The sequence below is a fragment of the Polypterus senegalus genome, chromosome 2 (assembly GCF_016835505.1).
Source record: "Polypterus senegalus isolate Bchr_013 chromosome 2, ASM1683550v1, whole genome shotgun sequence".
NCBI classification, from domain to species: domain Eukaryota; kingdom Metazoa; phylum Chordata; class Cladistia; order Polypteriformes; family Polypteridae; genus Polypterus; species Polypterus senegalus.
The window spans coordinates 75,805,640-75,827,180 of record NC_053155.1 but is presented as its reverse complement, the minus strand read 5'-3'; the positions used below and the strand labels follow the sequence as shown (position 1 = coordinate 75,827,180).

At 35.6% G+C, this 21,541-nt stretch overlaps 1 protein-coding gene across 2 annotated transcripts in view; it reads left to right on the top strand.

Moving 5' to 3' along the window:
• The window catches only part of ska3 (spindle and kinetochore associated complex subunit 3), a 38,551-nt gene that overhangs the window by 9,649 nt on the left and 7,361 nt on the right, over positions 1-21,541 (top strand). For both annotated transcript variants that reach the window (XM_039744016.1, XM_039744017.1), the window contains exons 4-11: positions 175-340; positions 2,178-2,649; positions 14,057-14,115; positions 17,912-18,069; positions 18,290-18,433; positions 18,712-18,888; positions 19,784-19,881; positions 21,389-21,522. In XM_039744016.1, the coding sequence (XP_039599950.1) occupies positions 175-340; positions 2,178-2,649; positions 14,057-14,115; positions 17,912-18,069; positions 18,290-18,433; positions 18,712-18,888; positions 19,784-19,881; positions 21,389-21,522 (1,408 nt within the window). The remainder of the gene's footprint in view (positions 1-174; positions 341-2,177; positions 2,650-14,056; positions 14,116-17,911; positions 18,070-18,289; positions 18,434-18,711; positions 18,889-19,783; positions 19,882-21,388; positions 21,523-21,541) is intronic.

Sequence of the window (21,541 nt, the reverse complement as noted above, 5' to 3'; positions counted from 1 at the left end):
AGCATATCTCAATAATAGGGATTTTTGTGTGCAACAGTACATAACTTTAAAAACCAAGAAATATTTTGTTTGATCAAGATTGTTTTCTTTGTGAAATAGGTCTAAAAAATAATTTTTGTTTAATGCAATTTAAAAAAGAAAATAAAATGCTGATAATGTTGGTCTTGTGTCTAGGAAGAGGTTCAACAACAGATTGCTGCTAATAAGTCAACAGAAGATGAAATAAGTGAATTACTCCGATCGTACTGCATATTAAAGCAAAGAATCACAGCAGATCTTGAAAGAATAAAAGAAGAGTTCCAGAAATATGGTTATAAGCCACTATCTGCTCAAAACAAAGGTGAACTTTATACTTTTTGTAAAAAAGGGTAATATATATGCCATTTGTGCTTACTGAATATTTTGATTGTTTTTATACTGTATGTTTATATATTCATATTGGAGTCATACTTGCAAAAGAGTAAATATATCTACTACCCAATAAAGGACTACGGTCTGAATGTGTGTCCAGTCCCAGAGAACAATCTGATTGAATCAAAAGAGAAAGTGTAAGTGTGAGACAGGAAGAGAAAAGTTGAGAGTTTATATTGTAATCTTTTTAATATACAGTACATAATAATAATACTATTCTGGACATCACAATGACATAGCGGTTAACAGCTGCCTCATAAATCCAACATCCTGGATATGAATCCCATACCTGGTCACTGTTAGTGTAGAGTTTACACATTCTTCCACATTTCTGTGTGGATTATTTTTCTCCAGGTACATCAGTTTGCCTTCTATATCCCAGAGACTTGCATTCTAAATTAATTGATGATTCTAAATTGTCTTCATCTTAGTGTGACTATGGTTTATGTGTGGGCTTTGCAGTGAGCTGTTGCACTGTCTAGGGTTGATTTCTACCTTATAGCTAATGCTGCAAGAATAAATTTCAGTTCCTTACAGCCCCATCCCACTAAACTGAATTAAGCAGGTCTAAGGATTCCCTCTTCTGGTAAAAGGTACACACATTGGGGTGACTACTGAAAGATTTGATTTTCAAGGTACTACGTAATTAGTAATTAATTTTACAGCATTCTGCTATGAAAATTGATTTTAATTAGAAAGGCTTTAAGACTCGTTTACAAACTATAGAAAAGTATACTAAAAAGTAATACGTTGCGTGAATTTTTAAAACATCGTTAATGTTTTAAAAACACTAGGTGAATAGGAGCATAAAAACTTTTATGATGAATGGCCTATTGGTATCAAGCTGTTTTTTATTCTTGTACAAACAAACTAGCTAAAGATGAAAGAATGTGTGCCATGATTTTTAAAACTGTTATATGGTAAAAGTACAAATTCCAGTTGATTTAACGTTCATTCATTATTCATGACACTTAAATTAATGACTTAATTTTTCAGTATGGAACATTTGTCACTTGAAGTCCTGTTCAGTCACAAACAAAGGCTTGGATATTTCCAAGTTAATACCATCAGTAGTTCCTTTTATTTCTTTGTGATACACATTGTTTTCCCCAAAATCATAACAGTATATACTGTTAATACTATACATAGGCTATGTGTTGTAAATAAGACATGCAATAATAAAAACAAGAAAATCTGCTTATTAATTTTGTAATGCGTTATGATTATGCCAGATGTTCTGAAAGTATTTTTCATGAAGCAGTTTAATACCAATATAAATGTTGCACTCAACAGTTAAACAAAAATAGTTCATTTCTGTCCTAGAATACATTGTTAAATTATTAATCCAGTTTGTATGATCCAGTTTAAATATATAAAGAAATAATCATATTTTTTCTTTCAAAAATATGGCAAGAAAAAAATCAGTGCAGTATGTACTACACTGCATTGTACAGAAGTTATACTGTACCACTATATTTCTACAGTTCAATTAACTATTTCTTTCCAAGATTTTGTAATTTAGTAATTGTGTATTGGTCTATGATTATGTTGTCTCTATTGGCTTTCGGATTTGAATTTGTGCCTAAAGGTATTAATTGTACTATCCCTAAGTATATACAGTAATAGTATTATCAAGCTTTGGGTAATTTCTTGTATGCTGCACCAATAAACATAATGATTGCACAAATGTGATTGAAAAGAGAAACATGGAGATAAAAAGATAACTTTTATTGACCAAGTAAACTTTTTCTATGCTTTTATTTAAGAGGAGAACAAGGCATCAGCATTGTCGTGTACTAACAGTGAAAAAAATGTGCATCGAGAAGAGAATGAAAATATGAACACCAGAGTGAACACCAACTCCTGTTCAGAATCCCCTACTAATGATGTACCCACTCAACAAATGCCCAGAGATACTGATGTTTTGCGCACACCTCGACTTTCAGCATTTGGCCTTTCACAATACCGCTTCTGTAAACCTTTCAACCCATCAGAAATGAAGAACGAACAAGTAACTGTAACATCTGAAACTATAATCCAAGAAAAAATAACTTCTGATAGTCTTTGTAATAAAGCACTGCCAAACGTGATGAGAACGCCAAAGCTTGCATTGAACCTTGATGCTGACGCTGTTACACCACCCCTAAGAGATTTTGGTATTGGGGAGTATTCTATATGTGACAATGATGATTTCACAATTGCCCTGATGAAGAAGAATAAGTACATCAATCCTAAAAGGTATGATTTTTAAAATGTATTGCTTATTTAATGTATTACTCTATTTTTCTTTGAGTGTATGAAATATTTGTTTTATTATTTGTTAGATGAAATGAATATACCACTAAGATATTACTTGCATTTTCCTCCACTCAAATTATATACAGAGTACTATATGTTCTGGCTTCCTAACTTGGTAAATATAAGTACACTAGCAAAATACCCGCGCTTCGCAGCGGATAAGTAGTGTGTTAAATAAGTAATGAAAAAGAAAAGGAAACATTTTGAAAATAACGTAACATGATTGTCAATGTAATTATAAATACAAATATATATATATACAACATATAAATACAATAAATATAATATATATATATATATATATATATATATATATATATATATAGAGAGAGAGATAGATAGAGATATAGATATAGATATATAGATAGATAGATATATCTATACTAATAAAAGGCAAAGCACGCACTCACTCACTCACTCATCACTAATTCTCCAACTTCCCGTGTAGGTAGAAGGCTGAAATTTGGTAGGCTCATTCCTTACAGCTTACTTACAAAAGTTGGGCAGGTTTCATTTCAAATTCTACCCTAATGGTCATAACTGGAAGGTATTTTCTCCATTAACTGTAATGGAGTTGAGCTGGAATGATTTGGGGGGGCGGAGTTTCATGTGACATCATCACGCCTCCCACGTAATCACGTGAACTGACTGTCAACGCAGTGCGTAGAAAACCAGGAAGACCTCCAAAAAGCGCTTAAGAAAACATGCATTATATAATTGAGAAGGCAGCGAAACAATAAGAAGCGAGCGAGTGACATATACTACCATATTCATGAGTGCTGCTACCTCGGAAAGAAAGCAAGGTGTAAACCTAGACTTTAAATTAAGTTCATAGACAGGCTACGCTGCGTTTCACATGCCCACAGGTAATGCGGGATACAAGTTTAATGAGAGGACGAGGATATAAACGAGTTTTGATCACTTTGTAACTAAGTTAAAATTGTAGGTGAAGGGGTGTGCTTATGCAAATTCCGAGACTGTGTTTGTGGGGATTGACAGTTAAGGCGGGTGGGGAGTCACGCCATCATCTCCCTCCCATTCATCTCATTTCGCTCTGAGCTGAGCTCCGCGGCTAACGCCGTCTTCCGAAGCAACTTCGTCAGACTGCCACCAAATACTCACAGAAAAATCCACAAGTTAATACACACGCTGTCTCTAGAGTTTCTCCACACTGAATCCTCCAGGCACTACTTACAAAAGGTTACATTGACAATCGTGTTACGTTATTTTTAAAATCTTTCCTTTTCTTAGCACAAGCACAGCTGAGAAGCTTCATGCATGTGCTCCATAACGCGTTAAAAATAATTTTAATCACACTTTGCATTACAAGCAAAGGGGAGCTTTTGTCAATGCATGATTTCCTGGTACACGATTACATTGATCAGCGCATCCCGATTCATTTTACCCTCGCACCACCTTAGTTTGAGAAGAAGTATGAAAAAATATGAGGTTAACACAGAAAAACAGATCACCAATTCAAGCTTTATGAATAATCGATTCGCCATCAATAATTGTTTTGGTAAAGCCCTCCTCCTTCCATTTTATAATTTTTCCGCCATTAGCCATGATTAAATGAACGGTAAATAAAGTAAGAGCAAAGCGAGGGTGACTTATTTAGGCAGGCATATATATGACAGCAACACTCATGACAATGTCAATCATGTTACGTTATTATTAAAATGTTTCCTTTTCTTTTTCATTACTTCTTTAACACACTACTTCTCGCTGCGGCGCGGGTATTTTGATATATATATATATGAATGACCTCCAAAGAGCGCTGAGACTTTGGATATCATGAACGTGTCTGCAAAAACTGTGGTCTCCTGCCCTGCAAAAGTCGAGCAGCAGCGCGTGCATAGCTGTGCCGGCCTTTGAGACGCTGACTGCGCTTCTGCCTTAAGTCAAAGTGAGCACTTTTAATTTTTTCATCCTCCCCCTGCGCTATAGCCCAGACAAGTGCAAACACGGGACTCCTTTTCTACACCACGGCAAAATAATATTAAGGCGATTCACACTTTCTTTTGCATGTATATGATTATGAGGTCCTCACCTCGGATTATGAAGACACGCACAGTGGAGGACTGACAGTGCCATCACAGCCGATTAATGGCGGGGCCTCCTCACCAGTCTACACAAGACCCACCGCGACTGTCCCCAAAAGGCGATCATAACGTCAGCGAACACATCTCTCTATACTATATAAAAGAAAAAGGCAACTTTCCTTTCTTTACACCTTTTTTCCTTTTATCCCAAACCAAAGCCTTTCTCTCTTAACACTGCAGAGGACACAAAACTAATTTTCTTTAAATGCCGGTAAGGCACATTACCAGAGGCACAAATTTGAACGTTCACATAGAAAATGTAATTTCTATACCACAGCCGTCGTGTAGCGCTTTCAAAAGGGATCTACTACTGAGAGATGATCCATATACATTTTAGCTGCTGTTAGTTACTTACCTGTTGTGTTACACAGTCTTTAAAATGTAGTTTACCCAACCACTCCAGTAGTGCTCAATGTACCTGTACTTCTTAAAACGTTAATGTTTTACTGTTTAATAACTTATAGACTATATTTTATTATTTTTCCCTTGCACTCAGTGACCAAAGCTATACACACACATACTGTATAGACACATACAAACATGCACACAAGTATATGTATGTGTATATATGATGTAGATAGGTATGTGTGTGTGTGTATGTATATATATACGTGTGTGTGTGTGTGTATATATATATATATATATATATATATATATATATATATATATATATATATATATATATATATAGAGATAGAGATAGAGATAGAGATAGAGATAGAGATAGAGATAGAGATAGATATATATCTATATCTCTCACACACACACACACACTGGAGCCCGGCCGGGACGCCTTGGAGGACGTGAGGAGGGCTTGTGCCTCCTCCAGACCGCGAGGGGGCGTCCGTCCTGGTTCTGTTGGGAGCCACGTGTCGAGGGCATGGAAGCCCTACCCTGTAGGGGCCCGTGGTCACCACCAGGCGGCGCCGATGCCGGTTTATCCCGTGACGGTCCTCGGCTGGGGCTGGAGCCCGGCCGGGACGCCTTGGAGGACCAGAGGAGGGTGAGTGCCTCCTCCAGACCGAGTGGGGGCGTCCGTCCTGGTTAGGCAGGGGGCCTCGGGTACAGGGCATGGAAGCCCAGCCCTGTAGGGACCCGTGGCCACTGCCAGGCGGCGCCCCAGTGCCTAATTATCCCGGGAGCCCGGCACTTCCGCCTCACCAGGAAGTGCCGGGGGGAAGACTTTATGTGGCGCCCGGAGAGCTGCCAGGAAGACAGCCGACACTTCCGCCACGTTGGGGCGTGGCTAAGGAGCAGATGCCGGAAACACCTGGGGCTCATCCGGGGGCATTATATAAGGGGCCGCCTCCCTCCAGTGATTGGTGGAAGTCGGGAGGAAGCGGACTGAGCGAAAGGAAGGACTGGAGGCGGCCAGGAAGGCACAAGAGACTGTGGGCCTGGACTTTGGGGAAATCGGTGCGAGAAGGCACTGGGGGTGCACGTGAGCACAAACTTGTAAATAGTGTATATAAATAAATGGTGTGTGGTGAAAAAATGTTGTCCGTCTGTCTGTGCCGGGGCCAGCGTTCACAATATATATGTGTATATATATATATGTGTATATATATACACATATATATATATATATATATATATACACATATATATATATATACACATATATATATATATACACATATATATATATACACATATATATATATACACATATATATATATGTATATATATGTATATATGTGTATATATATGTATATATGTATGTATGTGTATATATATGTATATATATGTATATGTGTATATGTATGTATAGATGTATATAGATATGAATATGACAGCAGCAATCCAAGCTGTGAGAAAACAGTAAAAAGGAGGCGTGTCAGACGTCGTGGTACATTTTCTGATGCAGCTACCGAAAACAACTTCGGCGCTGCCGCCAAATACACAAAACAATTACTTTGACAATCATGTTACATTATTTTTAAAATGTTTCCTTTTCTTTTCATAACTTCTTTAACACATGATTTTGCTATATATATATATATATATATATATATATATATATATATCACAGCGACACTCATAACAGTGACAAAACAATTACATTGACAATCATGTTATGTTATTTTCAAAATGTTTCCTTTTCTTTCTCTTTCCTTCTTTAACACACTACTTCTCTGCTGCCAAGCGGATAGATAGATATAGATATATATATATATTAATATAATATATAGAGAGAGAGATATGAGAAAAACACTCATATCAATGACAAAACAATTACATTAACAATCTTAATTTACACTTCTTTAACACACTACTTCTCCGCTGCAAAGCGCGGGTATTCTGCTAGTATAGATATATATATATAGTACAGATCAAAAGTTTGGACACACCTCCTCATTCAATGTGTTTTCTTTATTTTCATGACTGAAGGCATCAAAACTATGAATGAACACATGTGGAGTTATGTACTTAACAAAAAAAGGTGAAATAACTGAAAACATGTTTTATATTCTAGTTTCTTCAAAATAGCCACCCTTTGCTCTGATTACTGCTTTGCACACTCTTGCCATTTTCTCGATGAGCTTCAACAGGTAGTCACCTGAAATGGTTTTCACTTCACAGGTGTGCCTTATCAGGGTTATTTAGTGGAATTTCTTGCTTTATCAATGGGGTTGGGACCAGCAGTTGTGTTGTGCAGAAGTCAGGTTATTTGGACGATCATTTATTTTTCAACAGGACAATGATCCCAAACACACCTCCAGGCTCTGTAAGGCCTTTTTGACCAAGAAGGAGAGTGATGGAGTGCTGTAAATGGTCATGGAAATAAAGAAAACACATTGAATGAGGAGGTATATACCAAGGTTATTATAGTTAACGAAAACTAAAATCAAAACTGAAACTATTATTAAAAAAAGTTTTCATAAACTGAAATAAAATAATTAACAAAACCAAAATTAAAAACTAAAACTAAATAAAACTATTAAAGTAACTAGAAAGACTAACTGAAATAAAATAATAATTTACTAAAATATTTTTAGTTTTCGTTTTTGAATGAATATTCTTGCCGTTAGTCTTTAACCTTTGTAAGTTTAACACTAAAAAAGAATTTGTAGTGACAGAGCAAGCTGAATATGGGTATGTAAAGCATGTGAAATAGAAAGCAATTTACGTGCTGCCTTTCTTTGCGCTTGTTGTATATCAAGATGTAATTGAAACGGCTGAAATCAGAATGTGCTGGTCAACAAAACATTTACCATATGGAGAGAAAAATCACGTGAGTAACGTTTCAGTTTATTTCTCAGGTGACTGCTTTTTGTCGACAGCAATTCACCTGCCACTTCGCACAGGAGAAATCGTGTTTACTTTCTCATATACGAGGTATAGAGAAAGTATAATAAACATGAAAACATTTGACCTCGATATTTTGATGAATCTTGACGTTATAGACCTACCAGAGTCCAAAAATACAGTTTTTTTGAAATGGTATGTGTGTGCAAGTGTGTCTGTGTGTATATAAACACAATAACTCAAAAAGGCAACTAGATAGATGGATGAAATTCGGCATGTGGTTGTTACACTACAATTGTAAATGTGTATTTGGGCCAAATACATCACCCAGAAGTGGTACTTTACCTGAACACTTTTTTTTTTTTACTCATGCAGCTGCAGAGTCCGATTTATTCAACTTTAATTTTATAATAATTGTTCAATATATTATTAATTTGATTTGATTTGTTGTTGATGGTTCCTTAACGTACATAATATAAAAATATAATCATTTTCTTGTGGTTTACACCTCAAATATCCATCCCCATATCCAAGTATACAAGATAGTGTACGGGAGACCACTCCTGGTTTTTGAAAATAAAATGGCACTGATTGAGACACTGACTAGGTCATCATATAAGATCAGCATATTGTTACTGACCAATCATTTTTGCTTTAAAAACATTGTTTAACAATAAAGCGACACAAACAAAGGTAGGTAGGCGAAGAGAGTCTGCCAAGTGATGAAAAACTAAACATACTATGGGTTTTTTGTATTTATTCTATATTTATTCATTTATTTTTTTTGGTTCATATTCTCAACTCAAAATACCTGATATTGTGAAAGTAATCCATTAGCATAATTATATTTTAAAATATTTGTCTCCCTTTTTTCATGTTTCTCTCTCTCTCTGTCGATAGTTGAAATATCATATTCGTTTTGTTCTTAACATCAACCTCATTGCATACCGGGGATTTTTCCTGCCTTACATCCAAACCTGCTGCGGTAGGCTCCAGGTTTCCTGCAATCCTGCTCTGGATAAACAGGTTTAGATAATGTATATATTGTTCTTACTCTCAGATACTATCTCTGTCGTTTTATGCCTATCGTACTCCTATTACCTGCTTTTGCTCTGCTCATTATGGGTTTACTGTCCTTTATGTTGGGCTATTCAAGTCTCACTGCCCCTAACCTTCACACTACATGTTTGTTGTTCTTTGTTTCCCTCAATACTGCTAGTGTGGGGTCTGCACACTGAATCAAGTCTAAGAGTCCTGTTCTTCCTAAGCCCCCGTGATTTTCATGAGAAAATATTTTAAAACTTAGAAAATTGTTCATATTCACTATCTAGTTTTGATTATACATGTTTTTATCAGACAAAATCAAAACCAGATTGTAAACCATGTAGTGCAGTAAGCTTCCACTAACATTAAACTCGTATCCAAACCTTAAGTTTACAGTTAAGTGTACAGTTCTATCTGATAGTGACACAAAACTAAACTCCGTAGGAGCTCCATGCCATAATTACTAAAACTGAAACTAATAGATATAAAAATAAAATAGAAATGTCTTTGTGAAATAAAAACTTAAACTAAAAATACACGATGAAGGAAAACTAAACTGAATTTCCAAGTAATGTCAGAAAAAATATAGAAATAAAAACTAAAATAAAAAGGCAAAACTATAATAACCTTGGTATATACACACATATATATATATATATATATATATATATATATATATATATATATATATATATATATATATATATATATATTAAAGTGACATTCAGCATCTGTCAAGCGTTGTAAGCACACAACCGGTTTCATCGATAAAATCACATCCAGCTTTTGAGAGTTTAAACATTCATAAACATCAAAGTGTCCACTACTGAAATCGTCACCTGTGAATCTAAAATGTTTAAGAGGCATTGGCGGTTGTCAAAAGGTGTAAAATATTTGGCCATTTCGGTACACTTGAAAGCAACAACTGAACAATTCAGCGGCAGCCATCAACTCGCATGCAGAACCATAGGTGAAGGGCTTAAGCATTTCACTCTTTTAGTGCTCCTGTGTAGTATAATTATCTCCTGTACCGTCATCAGTCCACACCTTGAACCTGTCCCAGTCATTCAATACATAAGACACAATGTTCCTCCGGATATCAAGAGTGAGCCTGATATGGCCATGCAATATGTAACGGAGAATGGAAAAGGTAGGTGCCATCTCCGGGCATGGAAACCACTCGGTAAGTGACAGTTCTTTCATCGATGGTGATCACCTCGATAGACATGGTAATGGGGGTTGGACTGATAAAGGAAATGGGTACCTGAGCAATGTAAAGTAAGTCTAAAATACCTATACAATAACTATAATTGTAATAAACAATAAAACAGCGGAGAAGCCGTGGATTAAACAAAAAGGCTGTAGTTATCAGTAGGGAGACGTGAATCCTGTGGCGAAGCAAGGAAGGGAATGTAGAGACCGGAGAGACAGACGGTCTTATATAGGAAGGCAGCCAACAACGTGGGAGGCGTTGGGATGGGGGACCCAACGCCACCTCACACGGTGAGCGAGCTACAGGCTATGGACGTATATATGTACGTAAGTAGGATTCAGTTAGTGTTGGGAACCCATGTACCAAATTTCTTGAGGATGGGCCCATAAGTAACAAAGACTGTAGAAAAGTTCAATATGGCGGCCAACAGTGGCATCATACCACCAAAACAAGTACGTACATTGGTTTCGGTTAGTGCAGGGAAGCCGCCTATCAAATTTCGAGAAGATCGGGCCATAAATAAGAAAGTTCAACATGGCGGACGTTGTTGACCATTTATGACCATTACGTGTAGAATTTCGAAATGAAACCTGCTTAACTTTTGTAAGTAAGCTGTAAGGAATAAGCCTGCCAAATTTCAGCTTTCTACCTACATGTGAAGTTGGAGAATTAGTGATGAGTGAGTGAGTGAGTGAGTGAGTCAGTCAGTCAGTGAGTGAGTGAGGGCTTTGCCTTTTATTAGTATAGATTTGCCTGCAGTACCATTTTGCCTTTGTCTATGCTTTAGTGTTGTTTTACCCAGTTTGCATTTAAGACTTTTTTTCTGCCACTTCATAGTAAAAAATGTCACTGTTTCTGGCACAAGAATGGTTATACTGAAGTTTTGTTCTTGAAGTATCGTATTGGCTCAAATACAACGCAACATTTTTTGACTAAATATTTTCCGTTCAAAAGTGGACTCACGTTAAATTCGAGGACAAGGCAATTCAACGTAACAGCTCTTCTTATTAGTACGCCTATGCCTCAGACCGATCTGCGTGTAGGTTGAGCGTGCCGCGTTCGGTATAGTTTGGATCGGTTCGACTACACAAGAATGCACGAGAGTTTCTAGCTCCGGTGGAATCGCTGGTTTCGAGCATTTCTATTCTGGCGCGCATCCGGCGTACGCCAGCAAGTGGCTATTGTGTCAATGATTCACAGGTAAGTGTAGTCCACGTCTCTCACAACTATTATAGTAGTAATCTGCATGTTTGCTCTAGCGACGGGTTCTTTATTGCCCATAAAAAATGAGCACGAGTTATAATAGTAGAGTTGAGAAAAAAGGCTCATCAAAAAGACAAAGGTACCAGGAGAACCTACGATATGAATTTTAAGATTATGGTTGAAAACGAGGCAGAGAGAACGAACAACATGAGAGCTTCAAGGAAATACGGAGTTCCAGAAGTAAACGTCCGTCTCTGGAGAAAAGATTTAACGAAATATATGAATGCAAATTCCTCAAGAAAATCTTTTAGTGGACCCAAAATAGGAAGGTTTAAAGAAGTTGAGCAGCAAGTGGTAAAATTCGTAATAGAAAAGCGAAATGAAGGATTCACAATATTCCGTGAAGTTATAAAATTTAAAGCGTTAAAAGAGGCTGCTAATTTAAACATCCCTAAAATGGACTTTAAAGCAAGCATGGGTTGGTGTAAAAAGAATGATGAAACAGAATGGTTTATCACTACGACGGCGGACAACTCTCGCGCAAAAACTTCCTGGCGACTTTAGTGAAAAATGTTTATAACATTACGCAAAAAAAACAACTACAATCTTGGAAATATCGGAAATGCAGACCAAACACCTGTCTATTTTGACATGCCTTCCAACCTTACGGTAAATAAGAAAGATGAAAAATCGGTCTTATTGAAGTCAACTGGTTACAAAAAGTCCAGAATTACTGTTATGCTTGCTGTTACTGCTGATGGACAAAAACTTCGACCTTACGTTATATTGAAACGTAAAACAATGCCCAAAGAAAAGCTGCATCCAGGAATCATTTTTCAGGTCCAAGAAAAAGTTTGGATGACAGAGGAATTGGTATTGGACTGGTTGAATGTGATATGGGGAAAACGGCCAGGTTTTCTGAGAAACACTCGCTCCATGCTAGTCCTTGATGCATTTCGAGGCCACCTCACGTCAGGTGTTAAGGAAAAAATTGAAACATTGAATTCCGATCTTGTAATAATACCGGGTGTTATGACATCCCAGCTGCAAGTCTTGGATGTGGTGGTTAATAAACCGTTTAAAGATAACTTAAGAAAAGAATAAAACAATTGGTAATTAGCGGGCAATCATCCATTAACATCTACAGGAAAAATAAAAAAAACCCTCAGTCTCACTTTTAGGAAAATGGGTTGCGACCGCCTGGCAGAAGATCGAACCTGAATCGATAGTTAAAGGTTTCAAGAAATGCTGCATTTCCAATAATTTAAATGGGACTGAAGATGACATTTTGTGGGAGACTGAAAGCGTGGGCGAGCATACTGACGATAACGATGCGACAACAAAGAGTTCTGATTCTGAATAAATACTTCCTTTTTCATTTTTCTTTCACTTAGGTATCTTGTAACTTACTGAATACTATTAATTTTGTTCTACATTACTACTTAATTTTATTGACATGAATGTAACTTGACATATTACCTATTAAATAAATGATTATCTGATTGAATTTTATTTTCTTTGAATTCTTTTACGAAAAATGAATGGATTGCGTTAAATTCAGATTTTTTTTTTTCTAAAATCTTCGTGAAAAAATTGGGGGCCGCGTCAAATTTGGGCCGATACTGTAATTCTACTCATTACTTTTATGATATTGTGCTTAATGATTGGTAAAGAGTTTAAGTTTGGATCTTAAAGCTAGTTCAGGGCATCTATCTCTTTTATGAAGAGTATTATAGGTTGCAGGCCCAAAGAAAGTTCCTTCCTGCTTCCAACAGAGTGGGTCACATTTCTGCTCTAAAGAGACGGAACTAATGCAGGCATGTAGTAATTTGGATCAAGGTTTGTTCCAGATATAGATCTTGTGCTTACTTCTAGGTATATTATTTTGACCATTGGAGTGAAAAGAGTTATGCTTGCTGTTTTTAGGTGCCTTTTGTGTCTGAAGGACTGTCTACATGTCAATTCATTCTTGTTGAGCAGCATTTATTATCGGATAAACCTCTGAAGGCAAGTTGTCCAAATGTTGGCTAAATGGACAACTATAGGATAGTACGGTCTGGAGTAGAAATGGGAACATGGCAACTGGCTTTATGCATTACACTTACTCTTAAGCCTTTTGGTTTTCACAAGGAATGTTTTGAGTACCACCACTGAAAGCCTAACTAAATTGGGCAACACACAAATTGTCCTACACCTGTAACCTGGGATCATCTAGCTGGAATTATCACTGAAAATCTGAAGCTTGTGTAGTTTTTAATTTTATAAACATACATTTTCAAATATCCAACAGCAATAAGATTTGATACCCTGCCTCTTAGTGACTTCAAGTGAAGATGGATATAAGCTTTCAGTTTATATAAAAGTGATAGTCTCATTTATCAGGAAAGAATTATTTTCACAGTAATGTGATATGCAAGTATTTTGGTATATTTAATGATTTCTGTTCAGTTACAATTGTTTTAAGTGGTTAAATAAACTAGATGTTTTGTTTTCTTTTTTTGCCTAATAAACACATGATTTAATACTTTCCAACAGGACAAATGAAGATTTTGAAAGTATAGAGGCAGCTGGAACTTGTGAGGCTGGTACATCAGGTATTTGTTTGCACTTGTTAACAGTACCGTGACTTTCACATTCTTAAATGTATCTTTTAAATATGCTATACATGTGTATAACAATTTACTGATCAATAAGATTTTTACTTTGTGAGATAACAACCAATAAACTGCAGAACAATTAAAAGGTGTTGCGGCATTCAAGAAATTATAACTGCATAACAAAATACATGTCAGTTCATGTGGTTGGCCACAATAAAATGGGTAAGTATTGTACATCAGAGTTAAAAAAGCACTAAAGACCATTTTGAATGAAGACCAGGTATAAAGCGCAAAAAATGTCCCTACGGTTGCAGCAGCAGCTTATCTAACTTTCAGTCCTAAATTGATGTAACGTCTTAAGATTCACAGAGCAGTTATCAAAATAGTGAAAAAAGGAACATTTGCCCAAATTAGGGCAAAGTGTTAACTAAAATTGTATTTTTAAAAGCTACTCACAGAACGATTGAAAGGCAGATTGCAGGAGTCTGTGTAATAAAGGCAGTGTTGGGCTCATCAAAACAAGAAGGATGAACATGCTGAAGAGATAAAAGGTTAAAGTAGGTGTAGAATAATTGCACAAACAAAAATTAAAATTTGGAGATTGGCCCCTTATATTGTCTGGCAAAGTAGTCAGAAAAGACAAACAATTCTTGTAAGAGGTAAAATAACAAAAAGACAACTGATAAATGAAGAGACTGAGAATTTATGTTGAGATTGCCGGAAGTAGGGTGAGGTCATCGAGGTGGGACGGAATATTGCTTAATCTTCTGTGGTTCTGTGGAAATGAATGAGAGAAGGCATTAGTACCCTTTACTAACCCTTTGCCCAATGTTTTCACGCCCTGAATTGGACCCTTTGGCCGTGACATATGATTTAGTTAGAATAATGTATGAGATTAAAACAAGACAGCTCTCAGTGCCTTATATGCAGGCTTAAATTTTTCACTTTTTACACTGTTTATCTGCTTTTTTTTCTTTCATTGAATGTTAAGTACCTCCCCTCACTTTTCTAATTTATTCAATATCCAGAATCAGCCTCCTAGAACATAATGCATTTACATGTGTATACCACCGTGCCACACCTCCAAATTTTATGTTTTTGTAAAAAAGATCATTATAGGAAAAATGTCTTCTCTTAATTCAGATCTTATTGTCTCAAAAAGAGGCTGAATTCAAAAATGCTTTTGAGTGACAACAAAACACATTGCTTTTATATTTTGTATACTTTTTCCTTTATCTAGAGTGATTGAAGGGTATCAAGGCTATTGAGATCGCTCAATAATTAGAACAATTGTGATAAAAACAAGACAGTTTGGTTAAGTGGCATATAACCAATGGAGTGTGCATTTATAGTAAGTCTCCATTTAGATAATCCCTATGCGGAATATTGTGGAGTCACTGGCAATTGACCCCACTCAAGACTAGGATCACCGTGTGTATGTGGTAATCACGGTCGGGAGTAGATGAACCTAATAATCATTCCTGTTAATTTCACAAACTTAATAGTAATACAGTATTTCTATAACCTTTTACTTCATACATAACATTATTGTACTGTATACTGATGTATATTGGAACTGTCACTCTGTCAAGACAGAGGACTAAGGGAAATTTTCTTTGGCAAAGCTTGGTAAGCATTTGCTTCTGATTCAGACACCAATTAAAACCTGGAGTCACAATCTGTTTCTGTGTAAGAATGTGAACTGGGGAGGGAGAAGACTGGAGAGATTCTTCTCTGGTGACATCACCAAACTTTTTGTAAAAATAATATTTTACTAATAACCCAATTGTGCTTTACTCACTCAGAATATGGAACCAATGTAGAAAGAATTTTAAGATGGAGAATCTTTTATCTGTGGCACCTCTGCATGAGAACCACCTTTTCCACCCTCTCAAACATATTTTTAATATCTGGAAAACATTTGGGATTAAATTGCTTAGAGATCTTTATATAGAAATCTTTGCATCCTATGAACAAGTACATTCCAAATTTAACTTTCCAGCAACACATTTCTTTCACTATCTTCAAATCAGAAACTTTCTCAAACAGAACCTGCCTGATTTCCCACATCTCGCACCTTCGTCTATGCCGGAAAAAATATTGCTCAGTTTGGAGGACTCAGACAGCATTTCTGCAATATATAAAATTCTTTTACAGTCCCTCCCTTTCAAAGATCCAAGAGGACATTGGGAAAAAGATCTATCGCTCAACATATCAGAAAAGGAGTGGAAGGTAGCAATGCAGAGAATTCACTTGAGCCCCACATGCACAAAACATACAATTATTCAACTTAAAATTATATATCGAGCACATCTGTCTCACTTAAAACTGTCCAAAATGTTTCCAGGTCAAGATCCAACCTGCGAACGCTGCAGTCAAGTTCCAGCCTCACTGGATCACATGTTTTGGGCCTGCATCAAATTAACACCTTTCTGGACAAAATTTTTTTAAGTACCTTTCAGACAGCCTTGGTGTCACAATCCCTCCTAACCGATTAACAGCTGTGTTTGGTGGACTCCCAGATGGGCTTAAAGTGGAGAAGGACAAACAAACTGTGATCGCCTTTACTACACTATTGGCACGTGGACTTATCTTGCTAAACTGGAAGAATCCTAACTCTCCTCTTTTAAGTCAGTGGGTAACTGATGTTGTATAATATTTGAAATTGGAAAAAATTAAATTCTCACTTAGAGGATCTGTGCAGAACTTTTTCAAAACCTGGCAGGATCTAATCAATAATATTTTAGAAAAAGCTTTTAAAGCACCGAAGGAAATAATTCTCTTCACATTTCTTTTTTTTTTTTTTTTTTTATCCGCCTATGAAACTCTTCAATTTATGTATTTTGACCAGCTTTAAGTTTTACTCTGTTGGCCATGCTCTCTTTCTCAGGAGTGGGGGTTGAGTTGATTTGTTTTCAATCCTATATTTTGTAAAAATTGATCTATCTGTATGAAATGATTACAATAAAATCAATAAAATTAGAAAAAAAAGAGGTTTTTAAAACCTGTTTCTGATCTTGAAAAATTAATTCCTTTGCCGTATTTAGAAAGCTGCAGGGTTGTGGGGCAGCTGGACCCTATCCCATCAATCAATGGGCGATAGGCAGGAACAATACCAGGATGAGGTCCATTGTAAGGTGAACCAATATACTCTCTAAGGGAAAACTGTTGGATCCCCATTTATTTAAAGACCCATAAGTCTAAATGGAAACTATATATAGGGAAAAAATGCTGATCTGTATAAATGAGAATAGTATTCTGAATAATAGTGAGCTACATTCCAGCTACCCCGCAATTCTGGAAAGCAGGTTAGGAAAATGAATGGGGGAATAATATTCAGCAACAAGATATATTAATTTTCAAGGCAAATTTGCAGTAAACTGTAAAGAACTGAGGGATTTATGTATATTAATACCTTATGTGGCTATACAGAAACAAGAAAATGACAAATCTTTAACTATATTGTAAACACTATTGAATATAATCTTTTTTCGCACATCATGTACAATAATGTTAATTGAGCATAATATCTAAAGCTGAATAGTAAATTGTATATTCAAGCCATCAAACAATTATTAGACACAGAGTTGGAGAAATACTCTAAAATCAAAGTTTTGTAAAGTTCAGACCCTTTATTTAAAAAAATAAAATAAATAAAAACAGCTTGGCTACACAGGTTTGATAGACATGTTCTCCCCCCCCCCTTAAACTTATGGTGCAAAGTGAAATATTATTGGTCTACAAACACGATTTTTGATAAATCTGATTCTTTTGTGTTTCTGTCTGTCTTTAGCTGATGTGAGTAATTCCCCTCTGCTACCTGTTTTCCAAACTCCTGGATTTAAAATTGCTTCACAAAAAAGTCCTGAAAAATTAAGCCCTGAAAAGAAACCCAGTTCAACTCCCGAGATCCCAGCCTTTGAAACTCCATATTTCAAGAAACTAATCCATGTAAGTCACAATGCCAAAAGAATTGTCAATTATTATTTTTTTGTTTATTCCACTTCTGCAACATTTTTGGTGTCTTACTCATTTAATGAAATATAAAAATTTCAAATTCATTACTTGAATAATATGAAATAATATACTTTATTGAAACATACTTTACTTTCAAATGTGATGGTGCGTATATTTTATCAAAGATTTCAAAAATTTCCATTTTTTATTTTAGGAAAAGAAAACGGAACAAATATCCGATAATGTAAATTTGAATGAAAAACCTCAAAGAGCGCCATCTCCACCAGTACTAGAGTCCAAGAAATATGAATGTACTGAAAGCTCCAAGGATCCTCCAGTGCTTTCTTTTAATACATTTGTAATTTTTTTTTCTAGTTTTTTGATTACAAAATGATGTATTTGCTGTCTACAGTACTTTTTTTGTTTGTTTTTGTATGTGTAAACCTGATTGGTGATTTTTAAATTAGTTGGGTGTTTGTAGACCCTATTAAGAGTAGGTTCTTGCTTTGTATCTGATGTTGCTAGGCCCTTAAACCTGAATTAGCGGATGGTGTGTGTGGTGTTTTTTTTTGTTAATATGGTTTTTCTGATACTATTTATCAATTAATATAATATATTGTTACTTTGTCTTTGCAGCAAACAAACACAGCCAACCATCTCATTTTAAAGGAACCTGACCTACCAGTCCTCACTTCTCAGTTGTCAAAAGTAGAAGACATCCAACTGAGAAGCCCTCCAAAGCGTAGTATTTTTGCACTTGAGATGAAAACCCCAGAGAGGCCAAATTTTTCTCTTCATTCATGTGCACTGATGGTTAGAAATAACATATTGTGTATTATTCATTGAATAGAATACCATAGTTCTGATTATAGTTAGCAGAAGTACAACATAATACATTAGTGGTAAAAAGTTAATGGTTAAGAATGATCAGCATTTAGTTGGTCTTCTGAATTAATTTAGCAAAGGTATCACAGAAACTACCGTATTGTATTTTTATTAAAATTGTATACCATGTATTGATTTTGACAGTAAAAAAATCGAACGCAGCATATCATATAAGTAAAATAACTAGTATGCAAAAATGTAAGTGTAAGATAATCTAATTTAATTGGAGTAAAATACCAAGATTTGTTTGGCACAATCAACATTTAATACTTTTTCTAGAGATACTTAAGGTGTATTCTTATTTACTTTTTTATCATAATCTCTATTCTGAGTGTATCTTTATTTTAAGGATTAATCTATCTTTAGGTGTTTTAATTTTTTCCTTTGTTGTTAAGCAGCCATTACTAAATGTTTAAATTAAACTTTGTTGATCTAAAACTTGGTGACATGGTGACGCAGCAGTAGCTCTGTTGCCTTGCAGAGTGACGGAGGTTCACTCCTGGCTCCTTTGTCTGTGGAGTTTGCATGTTCTCACCATGTGCACATGGGTTTCCTCCCACTCTCTAAAGACATGCAGTTTAAGTTGAATTGGGGTTTCTAGATTGTGTATTTCTGTGTTCACCCAGCTTGTACCCTGTCTCCGGGTGTTGTTACTGCCTTGCACCCAAAGATTGCTGGGATAAGCTCCAGCCCTGCAACCCTGCCTTGGATAAGATGGTTAAGAAAATGGATGAATGATCTAAAGCTTAGTTGTATAAAATTAATTGATGCTCTCTGTTCTTCAATATGGCTTGAAGATCTTCACTTTTTTATTTTTTTAAAGGGGATTCATAACCAAGGTTTGGAATATGAAAAGCTGTCTGTCATTCCCACAAAGCCTAGCTTTACTTCAGACATGTCCAAAAAAGAAAAGGAAAACAGGCAAGTAACATATTGCAACAACCCTAATGATTAACTACACTTTTAATGGATGCTGAAAATTGCAGAAAAATCTTGCATTGAGATGTTTTCTTTCAGTGAACTGTTGTCACCATCTTAAAAAAACACTGCACACTAATTTTCTGTAATTATCTGAATTAATTTGATTTAACGTTTTAACTAAAGTATGCAAAAAAAAAAAAAAGCTTATAACCTGAATGTTGTGTAATACATTTGTTATCCTGCATGCTGTAGGTGTTATTTAAAGGCATGTTCACACTATAGATGCCTTTTCAGATCTTGTGTTAGCTGTAGTATCATTTTGGAAATGCTTGTCATCTGGATTTGTTTAACGCAGTAGCATAAAGCCAGATGGCCGATTAAACACTGAATCAAGCTTCAGCATGCCAGGTCATCTCCCAGAGCTTTGGCTTTCCCCTCCCCAGTGAATAATAGTGGTAGCTTTTCTCATAACCAAAAAAGTTGACATGTGCTAACAAGTTTACAAAGAAATGGCAATTATTTAGGAATCGACTGAGGTGATTTAATTTTTGTCTATTTTTGTGATAGAATTAACAACATCTTTATCAGTCACATTATTGTGACCTCTTTAAGTTTTTGATGTCAGGTGTTAACTTGAATTAATGATACTAGTGATTATTATTATATTTCTTGGCAGTTTATATGAGTGAGCAGAGGTGCTTTACAGCTCTCCTGTAAATATGTAACCGTATTTATGCAAAGCTTTTAACCTCACTCTGCATGGACATAAATGGGGCTTATGGTGAAGATGTAACTTTTCTGGACCATTTAATGGTGCCATGTGGTTACAGTTTTGTGACCAATTAAACATAACACTGAATATTTGATATATTTAGCACTGATTCTATTTTAACCTGTTGTATAAGCACCAAATGATGCATGAAGTCTCATCCTTATTTTGGAGTTAATATATTCAGTTAATCTGCTTATCTTGATTGTGATTTCAGTTCTTGCAGTTTGACTTTTGTGACTGGATCATTAACTTGTGATTTCAGTGTCTAATTACTAATGTTACATTGTTAAAATAATTACTGTATATTTTAACTTCATAAAAACTTCAACTTCATAAACAGTTTAAATTTGATTTAATAATCTAGTTGGGGCCTTTTCACATTCATCTCAGTAAGTTACAATACTCCTTGGTGCTGCATTTTATGTTTCATGTAGTTGGCAATGTCTTTAGTGTTTGTATACACTTACAGTTCCGTTTGGAAAAAGTGCAGCACAGTAGGGATGAAGAATTGTGCTTCCTTAGAAACTCACGTCACAGTATAATTTTTAAAGGGAATGCATTCTCGTACTGTATTTTTGTCCATATTAAAGAAATTCAAGTAGCATGATCCATTACAATTACTCGAGAGAGAGAGTACTAAAATAACGGAAGGTTTAATTACTTGCTGAGGAGTCTATCATATACAGTATTATATTCTCTCTCTCTCTCTCTCTCTCTCTCATATGCAAATTATAGAGGTCCTCTAAAAATGGCCATCATTTCTGAAAAGGAGTATCTTGCATTACCCAATCATCTGAGACAAGTTTCACTTGAAGAACTAAATAGATTAATTCAGAGGTTTAATGAAGTACTCAAGGAAAAATATAAAGGTTAGTATTTATACATTTT